At 42.6% G+C, this 17885-nt stretch overlaps 1 protein-coding gene across 1 annotated transcript in view; it reads left to right on the top strand.

The window, feature by feature from the left end:
• Positions 1 to 17885, top strand: part of atrn (attractin) — a 114097-nt gene that overhangs the window by 6601 nt on the left and 89611 nt on the right. The window contains exons 2-6 of the mRNA XM_071922496.2: positions 2923 to 3006; positions 5773 to 5886; positions 10853 to 10981; positions 13784 to 13986; positions 17262 to 17430. Of these exons, the coding sequence (XP_071778597.2) occupies positions 2923 to 3006; positions 5773 to 5886; positions 10853 to 10981; positions 13784 to 13986; positions 17262 to 17430 (699 nt within the window). The remainder of the gene's footprint in view (positions 1 to 2922; positions 3007 to 5772; positions 5887 to 10852; positions 10982 to 13783; positions 13987 to 17261; positions 17431 to 17885) is intronic.

The raw sequence follows: 17885 nt of genomic DNA on the forward strand, positions 1-17885 counted from the left end.
TAATTACAGCGTTAGTGTACTCGTTAGCTAACCGCTGAGACCTGCCACGTGAAAAAGGAGCCGGATGGAACTGCTCTTAAAACACGTTCAATAGAAACACTGAGCCAGCGATATTCAGAAAAGCCTTGTGTTTGTTCGCTGATTTGTTTTAGCTCCTCGGGGGGGGGAAACTTGAGGGGAGAAGTGGTTCAGTTAGTCAGCCTTAGTTCTTGTGAGAAATTTTTCATTTCCAAAACGGTATATATGCATTTCTTTCAATAGTACTAAAATATGGAGGTTCCAGTCTGTAGGAGTGTTGTTGTTTTGTAAAACAAGCACTTGTGTAACCTACAGTTCTTGTTTATATGTTTGCCGTATTTTCTTTGAACTGTGTGCTGTCCATCATCTTCTAAGTCAAGTTTTTTTGAATAGCCCTTAAGCATAGTTAGTCTCAAAGGGCTTCACAACGCCCACATTATGAAATGGTAAATGAAAACGACACCCAACCTCAGACCCTCACTGAGAACAAGGTCAAACTCTTCTCAAAGCGTGGGATCCCCATTCCAGGATGGTCAGGTGTCCCATGGGTGCAGAGAGTGGGCAGAGTAGGTGCCAGCAGCAGCTAGCATCACTGGGTCGGTCGGTACCAGAAATTTCAAAAAGTTTACTCCGCATGTGCTATTACGGGCTTTAAAGACCCGATGAGCCGGACTGCTGCTTCACTTTGAGTTACGTTCTTTTTACGCTTCTTGTCTTGTGGGTATATCTACACAAAATACAGAAAATTGTGTATAGATATGATCAATATATGTGGTGATCTCTTTATGTATTGTGTCAAAATTTCCCAATTGAAACCTCACTACAGACATGCTAAATAGTAATACTACAGGAATATTATAGTTATGTTTTGCTCTGTTTTTAGGCTGTATTTTAGCACACTTTTTCTCTGGGTTCAACGGCTCTCTAGCCTAGTTTGTTATCTGCCTTGTCAGCTCTAAATGAATATACAGCCTAGAGTAATGTTTTCATTGTTCTAGGAGTTCAGCTTCCTGATTGAAGCCACAGACTGAAATAAAACAATGTGATGTGACCGCCACGCCTTCTCCAAGCGCCAAGCTGGCCGCAAATTATCACGGATTTGGCCAGGTGCTTGTTTTCGAAGTGTGGATATGAAACCAAATTTCACACATTTTGGAGTGAAACTTTTTATTCACTTCTTAATGACTTTTTAGGTGGCAAGTGGAAGAGATAGCACAAGAGCATTGTTACAGTATAGCATCATATTCTTGGCCTGTAAAGTTGTTGTTAACTTAACAACACCCTTGGTCTTGGACCTTGAGCCTCCCAGCCACACAGCTGGGGCTACTGGCCTGCATGTCGGCTGCTATGGCAGCAAGACTCAAGTTTTGAATAACAAGAAGTTGCAACACACTTGTAACCTCGTTGCAAATAATACTTGAATGCAATACATAAACAACATGTTTCGACAAAAGATGGTTTACACCACCGAGGCCATTCTTTTGTCAAAATGTTGGGTTTGTATTGAATGCAAGTATTATTTGCAGGGAAAAATGTTTACATTTGTGTGCAGGGAATTGTTGTTGAAGTTCTGAACAATGGAGGAGTGTGTGCTCTCCACCTTGCTCAGTCGACTCCAGGCTGACTGTTTTGGAACGAAACTGCAGCTGGGTGTGCAGCAGAGTCTCTGCACCTTGAGACCTGGACAGATAATGATACAATCTATGACTGCATGTAAGTGTCCCCTGTGTAATTCACCTCCTCTTTGCTGCTGTGTCATCAAGCTGGAATTGATCAGGCAATAACAGAGGCCAGGCACCATACTGTACTATTACAGTGTTTGCGGCTGCGAGTCGTGGTGTCGGTGTCAGATAATAATTTGCTGTGAGGTTTAATCATTCTCAAACCCTTTAACTGTCCTATTTGCTGCTTGCTCAACCGCCGAGCTGCATGAACTAGAAAGTGATGTGGCAGAAGTTAGTGTTTACCTTTTGCTGCCGCTGGTCTGCTGACTGGCCCTTGTGTAAAAACATTATGGGTAATGATTTGTGTGGTTTCATTCCATAACACCGTAAATTGTTGCCTGAATTTTGAGTCCAAAAATCTAGATAATAACGTGACAAAGATACCAGAACTGTGGAGGCAAAGTTCACACGTCAACTGACTTTGAGTAAATATCCTTATAAACCTTTATGTCAGCAATAAACGTTTTCTGTGGTAATAATACAAGAGGTATGTTCAGTTAAAGGGGCAGTAAGTAAGATTTATACTACCCCATAGAACAAAATTACCATAATATATCTGCTGGTTGATCAATACTAATGACTCAACCATTACTTCACCTGTGCCAGAGACCTGACGATGTTGTTGCACTTACTACTGTTTGTCGATAGAGGTCATAGATTACTTAATGCACCTTAAAGCAATCAGTAATTAGCTGACATTGATTCATTTAAACTGATTTTCCATTAAGCAATCAGCAGTCTGATTGGTCAAAGACGTGCTCGAGTTATGCTGATGAATCTCATGAAGTATAGCTGTATTTGTTGCTATGCCAACTCACATGGTAACCGGTTTGCTGTCTTTTCTTTTCTTTGTCCTGCTTTTTATTCTAATGTATACGCACTATTTTGAATAACGCTTGTCAGACAGAACACGTGTTGATAATTGTTGCATAAAACTACATAATACCCGTGGTGAGCTTATTCCTGATTGTGGGTGATTCAGTGATGCCAATGCTGGTACTTGGCTGCGCCTCATACCGCATCACCATCACCCATCGCATCACCATCATACCCAGACTCACAGTAGAGAACATAGGATTATTGCTGTTTAATATTGCTATATTATCTTGTGTGGAATGAATCTCTTCCGTCTTCATTTGTAACCTTGCCTCTCCTCTTCTCGTCCCTCCCTCCCTCTCAGGCTGACGGGGCCCTCCGGGTATCTGACCGACGGACCAGGAAACTACAAGTACAAGACCAAGTGCACCTGGCTCATCGAGGGACAGTAAGTTGATCAGCGGGGCGCAGATGCAACCCTACGGGCGCGAACGCAACACTGGATTCGGACAGGATTTGGCAGCAATTAGTCTGCTCCACATACATTTTGGAACAAGTTCTCCGAGGCTTTCTTGGAGCGCCTTGACTTGAAAATTTGGCTCTGACAGTAGCTAATTTCCTTAATTAGTTCAATAGATCTTTTGAGTGTGCAGCCATCCGTAACAGCTTTAGGAACAGAACTAGGTGAAGTAGTATTTTTCTAAGAATTCTTCGTATTTGTTTTAAACCGCTTGGAGTGCCTGATGGGTGAGGTGTCCCGCATCAGGACAGTCCAAATGGTGGCAGGTGCGTTATCGATTGTAATCTAAAACGAATCTAAACTGACTTTCAAATAATTTCTAACCTTTCTGGCGCTCGTTTTATTGTCCTAATTGACAAACTCCACACATTTGGCATCCAAGTAACTGAAACAAACCATAAAAAAGACTTTGCAGTTACTGTTTGGCGAAGTTCCACCTAATCTTCCATGATATAGACGGACCAGGTGAAAGCTACGATCTCTCATTGATTTCACCTATTAAGTACACATTAAATACAATATTCTGCCATGAAGGAAACGGGTTAAAGAAGGATGTCTAAACCTCGGGACGGTTGAAAGATGGATTGTGATAATTAGGGCTGCAACTCAATATTATGAAGGCGGTCATAATGATTGTTTTGTGCACAGTCTACACTGCAATCTTTGACAGAGATCCAGCATTAGGAATTTACCCAAGTGGACGGACAAAACTAATGGCAAAGTAACTGTGTGAGAAATTCAATATCCTTCCTCTGTTGTCTTCGGTCAGCATAACCACTCCGCGAAGTATCGATTCAGAACAGCGATGATTCTTCATCTCTTGGACTGCTAGCTCATTCAAACCATAAACTGCTTGATTACATTTGCATTTCAGGCATTTAGCCAACGCTCATTCAGAGGGATTTAGCGTGAGCGGGCAGGTTGGGGTTCGGGGCGTCTTGCTCAAGGACACTTGGCCAGGACAGGCGGCCGTGGAGGGGATTGAACTTCTGACCTTCCTGCTACAGGATGGTCTCTCTAATCACTAGGCCACGCTGCCAGCCAGCATTTTCATTACGCACTGATGGCACATTTATATGCAGTCATGAGATCTCGGCATGCTCTTAACAGGGGGTTAATGCAGTGACACATGCACTGTGTGCGTCAAAACCACAAGAATGTGGTAAAAGGGGAAAAAATGTCTGATTTAATAAGCACTGACACACATCCACTTTGAGACTTAAAAAGCTCCCTCTGCAGTTAAGTGTGTTGGATTTGTGTTGAGTGGCCTAAGTGACTCCACCCGCTGGGCAGAAAGTGATGAGACAGAGACGTAATTTAGATAGTGGCTGTAAAATGTGGCTACATGCCTGACTGTCCTGATAGTGCACATTATATTCTAACAACTATGTGGGTGTATTTTTTTTTAAACCTTTATATATCCAGGGAATGGTTTTGCCAAGCATGCATGTTCTTTTTCAGCAGCAGCCTGCTTCTCATTCATACAGTCACATACATTCACACACGGGAGCTGCCCAGTACAACCACAGATAGGAAGTTAGTCGTTCAGATCTCTTCAGCCAGTCCTTCGATTTGACCCTTTAATCTTCCGGTCACAAGCCCATTTCTCTAATCTAACCTTTCGGCTACCGCCGTCCCCCAATTATCCAGCTGCTTGGGGAGGGGTGGACCACCACTTTTCTCTAAAAAAAAATTTACAGGGGGAAAAATATGACTATTCATAAGATTTCCGGTCCATTTTATCCTCGTCATAGACAGACAAAATGGGCCTTTTTTTTCTTCCCGCTGCTTTTCAATGATTTAATTTTCCAAACCAAATTTAGAAGTGGTGAGACTTTCAGGAATCCCATGAATGTCTGCAATCAAAAGCTGATCAAATAAGCTAGTGTTCCCTGATTTGCCTTCCGCTGCTCTTCACTGTACAGACACTGAGCCATTGACTTACAGTAAAGTTTAGTTTATTCATTTCGCACAGTGATTAAAATATAGAAACAAGCTAATAAAAACATAGCACGCTGCATTTGTAATATCACAGTGAATTACCACAGAAGTTTTATCAGAAATGTTAATACTACTATAAAATAAATTTACTTGTGTGTGTGTATAATGTCAAACAAACAATGTGTCAACTAAGTCTAATTTAGTATTGCCAGGCGGTCCATTCTCATAACATCACAGATTATAACTGTGGTCCTTTACAGAGATGTTCATGATCACAAATAGTATATCAAGTGCAGCAGGCTACAGGAATTTCGGTGTATAAATGATAAATAACATCAAATGGGAATAGTAATATTAGGCTAATAATCTTTGCCTGTTTAGATCTACTTTGCAAGATTTGGACAAAGAAAAGCTCGTTGGCATCCATGTTTCTCCCATGGTTTTTTAGAGCTGCATCACTGGAAGGCACAGAGGTTGTAATTACGACCTACCAGTTGTGAATTCCTATACTTTCGACTTTGAGTGGAACGCAGCATCAGATACAAAGCGGTATTGCAATGCTACACCGAAAAAAATAATGAAAAATAATGTTGGATGTTAGGAACTGTCATGGCACCAACTTAATGCAACCAAGACAAGGTGCTGTCAAGCTAGTGGTATTTGTGATATTTCTGATGCTATGATAATACAGTGATATCCAACCCAGACACACATTCTCATGGTCTTCTTCTTTCCTCTTTGTGTGCTTTGCAGGCCCAACTCCATACTGCGATTACGGTTCAACCACTTTGCGACCGAGTGCAGTTGGGACCACCTCTACGTGTACGATGGAGACTCCATTTACGCCCCCCTCCTCGCTGCATTCAGGTAGGTCCGCTGTGGAGTTGGCTTCAGGTCGGTTTGGTGTAGATTTGATTGCGAGGAGGCTTTGTGTGGACTGGACTTCCTGCATGGGAATCTGCATTGATCTTTGGAGAACTACTTGTAGTATGGTTTCACATAGCAACACATTAGGAATGTAGGACCTGTATTGACTTCAGGTAGGTTAGGTCTAGGTGTGACTTCAGGTAGGTTAGGTCTAGGTGTGACTTCAGGTAGGTTAGGTCTAGGTTTGACTTCAGGTAGTGTGACAATCTGGATTTCATCACTAGATTTCACCACCTGTGTACACCCCCCGGAAACACCCATCATTCAGTTTTCGTGAGGAGAGCAGGCTGAGCAGAAGAGAGCATCGGCCGGAGCAACACGCTCGATTGTGCGGTTAAACTTACAGTAAGGTCGTTTAAACCCTTGCGAACCGTTTCATTCGTCCGCCACCGACAGACCGATCAACACTAATCTGCATTCTCCCGGATCGCTCCATATCCTCCATATACTCTGCTCAGTTGTTTACGGAAGCCGGTCATTCACCCACAACCCAGCAGCAAAAACCCGGACTGGACTCTTGACTGACTGGACTGAACTGACTGACTCCGTAAGTCAACAAAACAATTTATTTTTACTTGAAGGTTTTTTTTTGTTTGGTTGCTACGTACAAACTGAACTGAATTGAACTTTGTCTCGAACTGAACTGAACTTAATTTTCTTTTTTCTTTGGGCAACGAGCTTTACCTGGACTAAAACAAACTTTTTTGAGTTGGATTATTTTTTGTTTGTGAACTTTGGGACTGTGGGATTTTGGGCATTTTCTGTGAATGTCTTTAAACATATGAATATTTTGGTTCTACCCTAAGATTTTGTGTTTGTGTTGTTCTTGTTGGGTTGAGTATGGTCATTCGATGTGTAGGGTGTACATTTTGATTGGCGTTCATCCTTTGTGAGGTTTGATTTAAAAACACTAAGAGAAAAACTACAAACGAAACAAAACCTGACTGACCAATCTTAAATGCCAGGAGAGAGACCTGGCTGGCACCCCTAACAAAATAATAATAAAAAAAAAAAAAGAGAACACAGAAAGTCAAACTGTCACAGTAGGTTAGGTCTAGGTTTGACTTCAGGAAGTCTAGATTTGACTTCAGGAAGTCTAGGTTTGACTTCAGGAAGTCTAGGTTTGACTTAAGGTAAGTTAGGTCTAGGTTTGACTGCAGGTAGGTTAGGTTTGACTTCAGGAAGGTTAGGTCTAGATTTGACTTCAGGAAGTCTAGGTTTGACTTCAGGAAGGTTAGGTCTAGATTTGACTTCAGGAAGTCTAGGTTTGACTTCAGGAAGGTTAGGTCTAGATTTGACTTCAGGAAGTCTAGGTTTGACTTCAGGAAGTCTAGGTTTGACTTCAGGAAGGTTAGGTCTAGATTTGACTTCAGGAAGTCTAGGTTTGACTTCAGGAAGGTTAGGTCTAGATTTGACTTCAGGAAGTCTAGGGTTGACTTCAGGAAGGTTAGGTCTAGATTTGACTTCAGGAAGTCTAGGTTTGACTTCAGGAAGTCTAGGTTTGACTTCAGGAAGGTTAGGTCTAGATTTGACTTCAGGAAGTCTAGGGTTGACTTCAGGAAGTCTAGGTTTGACTTCAGGTAGGTTAGGTCTAGATTTGACTGCAGGTAGGTGTGCTGTAGACTGGACTAGTAGTTGGTTGTGTTGTCACAGTAACCAAAATTTCGATACTACTTCAATACAATTGTGAAACATTGAATTTTATTTTATTAGCATTCCATACTTTCACCAAATGTGTTCTTCTAGGTTGGTATACTGTATATATGTGTGTGTGTGTATTGGAATAGTTAAAAGGGGAAGAAGGATTGGAACAGACAGAGCTGCAGTCTGGCTCTTGACAGCGGGCCGCAGCAGTCAGTCAGACAGCTGAAAACAGTCCATCACATCTTGAACTGAATCCCATTGATAAACTCGTACCAGGAGCGAAATATGGAACTATTTAGCTTGGAGAGCTAACAAAGACGGACACCCAACATCCAAACCCCTCTGCAAAGCTGCCCAAGTCAAAGCATCTCAGTGTCTGTTGTTCTGTGGCATTGCTTGATTGTTTTTCTTGTTTGCCGTGGTATCATAGTAGCACTGAATTTGTAGATATCAAACTTAGTATTGGTGTCTCAGTCACAATTCTGGTATTGAGCATGAAGTTCATAAAGTTTATGTTATACTGGTGAAAACAGGAACCGCATAACTTCATAAATGAAGAAGTTTACAAATGAAGAGCTTCTTCATTTGTGAATTCTTTTTTTAAATATCACCATTGATTACCCAAGGGGTTTCTGTTGTCATAGCACATCGAACAGCAGTGTGGCAAAGGAGAATCTGTTCAGCACAACTGGAGAAAGAACTGTAATACAATAATGAATAAATCCGTATAATTTAAATCATTCAACCATAAGCCCCAAATCCATCCAGAGAGCCTAGAGGATGGGATGGTGTCTAGTTTGTTACTCAACTGCAATACATAGCTAAAACGGTAAGCATGTAGTTGTTTACATCCAAATATTTTCTTTCATTCAACCTTTTTTGCAGTTATCTTATATCAGAGGAAGTTTTTAATTGCCCAAAGGTTATTTACATTACATTTGTTGCTGATTGCTAGTTAGGAAGCAAAGTAGAGACGCTCATACGGTTTTGAGCCATGTTGATATGAGTTAGGAAGGAGTTAGGAAGGATTTTGCTCAACATTTTGCAATGTGATCGGGTGGATGAGTCATCGCTGTTTGTGATGATTTGCTAATCTGTGCTAAGACACGCACAGGAAGCTGTGTAGGTGAAAAGTGAGCCCCCTACAGACCTGGAGACAGTTTGTCTCTGCTCTCTTCTGAGTTCAGTGGGTACTTACAGCCGTCACTAGTACAGAATTTATTTTCTCAGTGTCCTGTGGCATTCAAAGCTGCTGTTTTGAAGTTGTATGTAAACCACACTTTGATTTAAAATTTTGTATATATTTATCGTTCTTCCCCAGGCACTTGTCACATGGTGGGGGACAAAACTGGTACAGACAATATGGTTAACTGATTTCCTGCTGGAAACAAGTGGCATGTGTCTTTATGTATGTGACACGTGTCTTTAAGAGCCTGGGGAGGCTGGTCCTGTACCGATCAATGGGTACAGCATTGGCACTAACATGAATCCCACTGGGGCCACGATATAAAAAGTGTATGCACACATTGAACTGATTTAGATTACACCAAATGGCGCTTATATACTAAGGTTTGACTGATATGCCTCTGAAACAGCATTTAGACCATCATGGGACACTAAAACTCTCCACTGAAACCCAGACTAATGAAACTCTTTTAGTGTCAGGGCAGCTCTTTAAGGCAGAGTGACCCACCACACCTATTCAATGATAGGGAAACTCTGGGAATAAAGAATTAATTTACAGAAAAATAACGAATGGCAAAATTAAATGAAAAAACAAAATGAGCAAAGAAAATAACATTTCATTGCAGGTTTTACAGACTGTTTTTCTGTAGCTGGTGTCAGGGAGGAACCTCCATCATTCAACAGTGGATGCCATTGATTGGCCAATATTTAATACAGGCCAATATCAGCCCAATATTACAGTCTAACCCTAATATAAACTGTGTATATAAAGTTCTATAACAGTATATATAAAGTTGAGTAACAGGCTAACATTCAAACTGTTTACATATCTCAGTTTACATATCGAGGGCTTGGAGCCAAAGGGGCGTAAGTGCGATTTTTGGCGAATATGAGTATTATATATCAATTGAAAGGTCTCAGTGAGATCTTTTCAGTGCCAAAAGGACATCTTGACCCATAAGTTTTAATTAAACAAAAACTGAAAGCCGTAACAGTAAAAGTAGGGTTTTGTTTGCTGCCAAAAGAGCGTAACTGCACTTACGCCCTTTTGACACCAAGCAAAACCCCACTTTTGACCCTGAACAAGCATTGTGGGTAGAGGATTCTAACAGCACTTCGGTCAACTCAAAATGCATGCTGACGTAAGTAATGCTAGCATGGCAGCATCATCACATCATTTTTAGTATCCTATTCATATCCTAATTAATATTCTAGGTCAATATTAGCTGAATGTAAATATGTTAATATTCCCATGAAATACTTCAAAATGTTATTTTCTAATGTTAGGAGTGTGAACTGGTCAAGATGAGCTCTGGTAGTAAGACTGCTGGTAGCTGAAGTTCTCCCTCAGTGTTATGAGGTTTGGTATGAGATTTACAGGTCTTTGAACGTGTCCCAGGACACATCAATAAGTGATATGCCCACATACAAAAATGTATTATACTAGCAAAAGAAAAAAAAAGTAGTAGTTTAGAATCAAAAGTAGTTTCTTATGTCTATAGAGGTCTATTAAAAAGGTTTATTAAAAGTTTTTAACAGAAAAAATGTATCAATCAATTTGATATGTTCCATGTAGCTACAGTTTTAAAGGCCTTGGTGAAAGTTGCTGAGCATTACTTCAAGATAAAGATATTCATTCTGATCTTGTTTTATATTTCAGTGTTGATTGAAGTGTAATTGCTAGATTTGTATTAAAATGAATGTGTTTTACAATTGTTTACTTACATACACCCATATTCTGCATGGCTGCATTGGGACAATGTTTGTGCCAAAAAGGCGTATTTCACTCTTTTGCCATTTTTAAAAAAGTTAACAAATATAATTCAACTTAAACTGTAGCAGTATTGTTTTTATGGTAATGCTCACACAAAAAGTTAAAATATTGTGCTTAGTATGTGGTAACGGCAGCTGATCCAAGTTTGATCAAAATGTGTTTTGGCTCTCCTGTAAAATCTACTATAACGCACTTACGCCCCTTTGGCTCCAAGCCCTCGATATCTGCTAATCATTATGAGGATGATGATGATAACATGCAACGTTTCAGCCTGACACTGTCCGTCTCCTCTCTTCATTGCAGCGGTCTGATAGTTCCTGAGCGTTATGGGAATGAGACGGTTCCTGAGGTGGTGTCCCAGTCCGGCTACGCCCTGCTGCACTTCTTCAGCGACGCTGCCTACAACCTGACCGGCTTCAACATATCCTACAGGTGAGCGGGACCCGTCTGTAGATCAAACGATCAAAATCCTTTTTAGTTCCTGTAAGTGTTTGCTTGGGACGGCTTAGAGTGTGAGTGATGATGACAAGTTAACCCGATCAGGGGAAACCTCTGAAATGTAAACAAAATTTGGATTCACTCATCGCTTTTGGATAATTCCTCAAAACTCAATCACTAAAAAAAATTGCGTCTGTTACCTCTTCCTTTTGCAAAAAGGGAAATGCAAGTTTTTAACATTTTATGGTTTAAGGTTAAAGTTCTTTCCGGTTCCATGCATGCTATAAATACAGGCAGTCATGGTAGTGTATGACACTTTGGATAAAAGTATCCACTAAATGTCAAATGCTATGTTATGATGCTGAGTCCTGAAATGAGAATCCCTTTATAAACCAGCCTTTTGACCAACTATTTCTGTTTTACTGGCTATTGAGATTTATTTCGGTGATGGGCCCACTTCACACTCATCCCTGGGACATGATGACGCATATAAACCTATCACACTCTACATGATTCAGCCCCTGCGTTGGCACGGCTGGTTGACAGTGTTTTAGCAGTAAGATAATGTTGTCCATTTGCTTCAGTCTGTAATGGCTTTTTCATTGCACAATAATACCCTCCTATACCGTTCAGGCGCACTGTGGCAGCATGTGTTTCATTGTGTTTCGTGCAGATTGGTGTGTGTGCGCGGGTGAGGCTGCCAAACACATTTGGTGCCAGCCTACTTTCAAAGGATGCTGACAGGAACATCATCATTACATTAGATACAAGCAGGCAGTATGCACATCTGCTCAGTGTTCCAGTAGAAATTCAAACGGTGCTGATGATAGACTGTAAAAAAAAGATGGACATAATGAGTGTGACGTCACCCATAGGCTTCTGAAGGGCCGCGTTTACGGTCGGCGCCGCCATATTGATGTTAGAGGAATTACTGCCTGCCGTTACTTCCGTAGTGGCGTCAAAATTCACCCGTGGTTTTGGCCGCTTGGTGCTGATACTCTACCATACCTATAGAAGACCCAGCGTGGTTACAGCCCGGTAATTATACTATACCATACCCACAATAGGCCCAGTGTGGGTACAGCATGGCACTGATACTGCACCACACCCGTGATAGGCCCAGTATGGATACGGGAGACTACTAGTACTGTACAATAACCAAAGTAGGACTAGTATGGGTACAGGACAGTGCTGGTTCTGTACCAGTAGTAGGATCAGTATGGGTACAGCACATGCGCAGTGGAAAAACTCCAGGTGGTCCATACCAAAAACACCAAAAGAGCCCAAAATGTCATTTTCTTTAAGCATGTTGTTCCATTTCACCGACATAAAAGTGAGTGGTATTTTGAAAAACCAAAGAAGAATCTGTGTAACTAACCTTAACCCCCGACCCCCCCCCCCCCCCCACCCCCACCCCTCCCACCCAAACATCTGCAAAGGGCACAATGGACCCCCGAATTTCCCCCCGCTCATTGGTATCGTCGCCATGGCGATAGGATTGAAGTTGGGCTGAAAAACAGAGATTGAGATAAAAGCGGAGTGCCCCCGGGCCCCCGGTCTTTGGTGTCTGGGAGAGGCGGAGGAGCCGAAACATCAAACCGTCAGGCTGCCTGAGGAACATGAAAGAACGACGAGGCCCCTTTGTGTCGACTGTCTCACTCCCAAACATGTTTGTCTTCGGGAGTTTGGGTATAGTTTTTCAAAAAAAAAAAGATAACCTTACATCTCACTTCACTCTCTCGCTCTGATGGATAATAAGATTGTGTTTTCTGAGAGTTTACAGCAAAAACTTTTGACATTGGCTTGTTTTCTCTTGGTGCAGAGAACATTAGGAACATTTGTTCTTTCCTTGAAATAGACCAGGATTCAAGCAAAAGTTTGGTTCCCTTTTGTCATGATGTTATGGATGAGGGGGACAGGTTAAAACAAAACAATTAAAGCTACAATGTGCAACTTTTTTCTTATTAAAATAATAAATTAATAGGATATACATTGTCAGTCTGTGACTATTTCTGACCTGATGTGTCCATATAAATCCCCTCATTTGCCTGACATTGGTTTTCCATGATGTTGGGGACATTTTGGCTCATGTACCGTTAGCTGTGGGCGTGTGTCGTCTGGCCTGCCCAGCACTGAGCTGAGTTGTGGCTATCAGGCGCAGGGAAGTCATGGCAACAGCAACAATGGTGAAAAACAGTAGGAAACGAAGGAACAGCAAAGCTAACTGTGCAGTAGACAAAACACGTTCAAAAACATGGTGAGAATAGGCATTGCTGTCTTTTTTTAAATTGCAGATGGGCTGTGTTCTTCAGAGCCAGCGGAGGCTTTACGGATGCCTCGGGCTAGATGTCGTTTCACAATAGACGGCTCATTAAGATGAGGGACAAGTGTCGGGGCGGGCGCTTGACCAACCGAGGGGGAGGGGGGGGGCGCGACTAACAATACACTTTTGCTGTCTCAAGGGGAAAAGTTGCATTTTGCAGCTTTAAGCCTTGAGACAACTGAGGCATGACTTGCACAAAGAGGGTGTAACTCAATCTGAGGAAGGTGTCCCTGATGTTTTGTTCACAGAGTGTATTTTCAGGCAGAATTTGAATCCTCATTTCTCTCTCTCTCTCTCTCTCTCTCTCTCTCTCTCTCTCTCTCTCTCTCTCTCTCTCTCTCTCTCTCTCTCTCTCTCTCTCTCTCTCTCTCTCTCTCTCTCTCTCTCTCTCTCTCTCTCTCTCTCTCTCTCTCTCTCTCTCTCTCTCTCTCTCTCTCCCTCTCTCTCTCTCTCTCTCTCTCTCTCTCTCTCAGGGTGAACACGTGTCCCAACGACTGTTCGGGTCGGGGGGAGTGCCGCGCGGGGAACTCCACAGGTTCGGTGTACTGCGAGTGTGAAGCCAACTGGAAGGGGGAAGCCTGCGACGTTCCCTACTGCCTGGCCAACTGTAGCTACCCGGAGCGAGGCCGCTGCCAGGCCAGCACCAAGACCTGCATCTGCAAGACCGGGTGGCAAGGTGGGTTGGCACTGCGGCTTTGCTACCGCTGCCAGTGGTGCGACCTAATCGTCTCCCATCCCGGGCTTCTCTGAACGACCACGGTGTTGTCGGGTCAGCCTCGGCAGACCCACACGTGCCAAACCTTCTCACTGACTAATATAAGCACTTTAATGAGGAATGTGGTATGCTTGCACGCACTGTCCGAAATTCACTTTTTTGGCTGTCCTGCCAGCAACTAATAAACCATAAATTTAACTGCCAAGAATATTTTTCACCAGCCAAAATAATTAATACACGTTTTTCATGGAAATATGCCACCCTACCCATTATCAGTGCTATTTTGGGTATGCAAGCGGGTACTTTGTGAAACATTCACTAAAGAGACGACTTTTAATTTCAAACTTGTTCATTCACTTTACATTGGGCCAAGTATGTAATTCATCATGAAGTGACTTGCTGCAAGGGAATAACATTAAGTTTCAACAAAGTATAATATAAACTGTAATTAAGGCTAGTTAACCATCCAGGCAGCGGAGAAACCGAAGTTTAGACGCTCCCGCTTTGTGTAGAGCAGCGTGACAGGCGGCCAATCAGGAGCCTGTTTGATACAGAGAGATTGTTTTGCTTTGATTTGATTCGCTCACAGTCGGAGAGAGAGTGTATGGTGGCCACCAGAGAGAGTTTGAGTTTGAGAACAGGCAAAAACCAAAGACTTGTGTCTAAAAAAGGTAGTTAAATCAACTCGCGTAACCTGCCAAAGACTAATTTGACCAGCATTTGGCACGTGGCGGGTGGTAATTTAGTTGCTTCATATGACTATATGAAAATATAAAATAAAAATATATTTATGAGGCAAAGACAACTGTGTTTAGGTTTTAATGAAGGTGATGAGACACTTTGACTTGGCTGATGTAACCTCACCCCTGGCCACTAGCTGCCTGATGGCCCAACCCCAGCATTCACTAAACACCGAGTGTACAAAACATTAGGAAAACCTGCCGACACCCATTTGAGGTACGAAACTTTAAGCACTTACTCGTAAAGCAGCGATCTGATCCATTACTTTTACTTGGGCCATTAGCTTGACGTCACTAGACAAAAATGATTGAGCTATAAATACATTTTATCTGCGCCGTAGTCATCTAACATCCCTTATGGATTAAAACGGCAGAAACTCATTTCAACACTGCTTTGATTTCTGAGATGTTACATGTTTAGGGTTTTATATTTAGGGAAATTTTCCAATACTGATATGATATATAGCCTTATTTTGATCCCAGTGTCCAACACTAGCACTGGCACCAATCCATTCAAATTATTATTATTTTTTTAAACGTATCTAGGGATAAATGAAGAACATATCTACTGGCCACAGAGCAGCTCCACTGGGGCAGATGGGGGTTAAGTGGAGACGGTGTTACTCATTCACTTGATCCATCCAGATTTTCCCAGGTGATCCAGGGATTCGAACCGGTGACCTTTCAATTACAAGCCTTCATCTGTACTGTTCAGACTACTGCCCCCCCCTAAGATCCATCTTCGTTCTACTGTAACTCAATGGACTAAGATAATCGTGTTGCCAAGATGCCTCCAGCAAACCAGGTTCTGCAGGATCAGCTTCCCCATCACTGCCGATTGGGTCATTAATATCGAGCGTTCCTATTTGTTAATGACCTGACACGCATACTTTTTCGAATCAGACCATCTGGGCGCTCTAACTGCTCTGTTAGTTCTTAAACGGCTCCACGGTGCCGCTTTACACAAGTAGAGACAATGGCTTAATTTAACTGCAGTTATATCCGCAGCTCAGTGTGCTCATGATCTAATTACCAAGGCTGAGGGAGCTGAGAAACGGACTGGCGTTATCGTAGCCTTTATTACCCTGTCACGGTGTTTTAGCCGAGGAATAGCGCACTTAGTGTACCCCATGCTGTCAGCCTCCAAATGAACTCATTCTCTACGCCAGGCAGTGCAAAAGCAGAGACGGATGCTCGGTTAGTGAAGCCGGCCTTGCATTTAATCTCCCTTTTCACAGATGCATAGCCCTCAACAAATTACATCTTTAAAGGAGGCCAAGGCGGCGTTTGTTTTCTTTTGCGGAAATGCCACCAAGGGTGCAAAGGTGATTTTGTTTGTTTAGCGATCGTGGAGTCAGATTGTGGATGGGGAGTTTTCAGCCGTGGAACAAAACCACCCCGGAGAATGAGTAAAGTGACCTTGATTGGCACGGTGAATCACATCACTTCCTTTCCTGTCACGTGACCACTTCTGCATTGTGTTATAATGACCAATGAGGAACTCTCCCAGTGAATAACATCCTGTGCCGTTTTGACTTATCATATTCTGCTGGAAGATGGAGCGATACGGCTAATTGGTTGGGTTAATATTTTAATCCAAACATGTCTTTCATCAGGCGGGAGGGACATAGATGAACAAGATTAGCAAACTGACCCCCAACCGCTTGATTCAAAAGACATCAATGCGCCAGTCAGAACAAAGACACCCTCTCTATTTCTGACTCACAGTTGTTGGCCATCCCAAAAGACTTCCCAGAATCCTTTCCCTTCATTCAGGAATGATTCCGGTTTGTGCTGGTGTTATTGTTCTTGTCCCGAACCGGGGACAGACATAGCACTGGCCAGAGCCATCTATCTTGAAAGTTATTCCACATAAATGAAGAAAGGCCTCAATAGTTGTCATTGCTTCCCCAATGGAAAGTTCTGTAAAGTTTAATTTTGCCAAATAATGCTCCAGCAAGTAATCAGTTTTTATGTAACATTACTATGCAGCTTGCGTTTAGTGTACAAAACTGTAGGGACACTTTTCTAATCTTAGTTGCTGCCGCTTTCGCCCCAATCAATGCCTCAGTTATCTCAAGGCTTAAAAATGCTTGTTTAACCTCTCTGCCCCTTCATCTACATTTCCTCTTCATAATTCAAGGGGATTTAATAAGTGAAATCAATAATGGATCATGGTTTTCACCTAGTCAGTCAATTTATGGAAAGAGCAGGTGGCCCCCCATCTTTTGTACACTCTGCCTGGCTCCCGGACTTAAAAGAAAACTAATGGGAGGCTTTGAAAATTTCATCTTCCCTTTTTTAATGGAGGAACTTTTTCAGATGCAAAGCGTGTTTCTGCTTTTATGTTGATTCATTTTTGTTTGTATTTTGTCTCTTTTGAGCTGAGCTAATTTTATACGTGCAAATAAATCATCTTAACCGAGCTCCCTGCGTCACTCTGCCTCTCGTGTTGTGACTGACGCTCCGGTTTCCTCCCCTCCCCCCCCCCCCCAGGTCCCGACTGCTCCGTCTCGGTTCCTGCCAACTCCTCCTACTGGAGCAGGGAGGAGTACACCGAGGTCGGGCTGGCCAGGGCGTCCCACAAGGCCGTGGTGGACCAGGGCATCATGTGGGTCATCGGAGGCTACGTCTTCAATGCCTCTGATTACCACATGGTCAAAGCGTAAGTACAGTCCCTCGGATTCCTGCGCCTGCCCAGACCTACACTTACATTTTAGGCATTTTAGCTTGGTGCTTTTATCCAGAAGGTCTGCCAGACTTGCTGTTGCTATGCGACTATTGAGAATGTGTTTTTGAACTGCAGTGTCTCTTTTGCAAAAAATTTAATATTTTTAACTTAACAGCCCTCTGTTGTGTCGAGCGCTAAGATAATGCTCGGCTGTCAGTGCAGTCGGGAACAAGCAACAGCGCTTTGTTTCTGTTGAAATCAACAAGAAAAAGAAGACAGCGCTGTAAAGACGGCTCTCTGTCGGACAGACAGTGCAGGATGTAATTAAAACCATAAAATTAGAGTTGGTGCTACTTACCCTGAACTCCACCCAGGAAAAAAAAACACTCATTCCCTCGGCCCATCGTTTGGTGTTTATGGAGCTCTAGTCTGGCCAAGGTCCTGGTCTT

Source organism: Centroberyx gerrardi, chromosome 17 (assembly GCF_048128805.1).
Source record: "Centroberyx gerrardi isolate f3 chromosome 17, fCenGer3.hap1.cur.20231027, whole genome shotgun sequence".
Classification (NCBI taxonomy): domain Eukaryota; kingdom Metazoa; phylum Chordata; class Actinopteri; order Beryciformes; family Berycidae; genus Centroberyx; species Centroberyx gerrardi.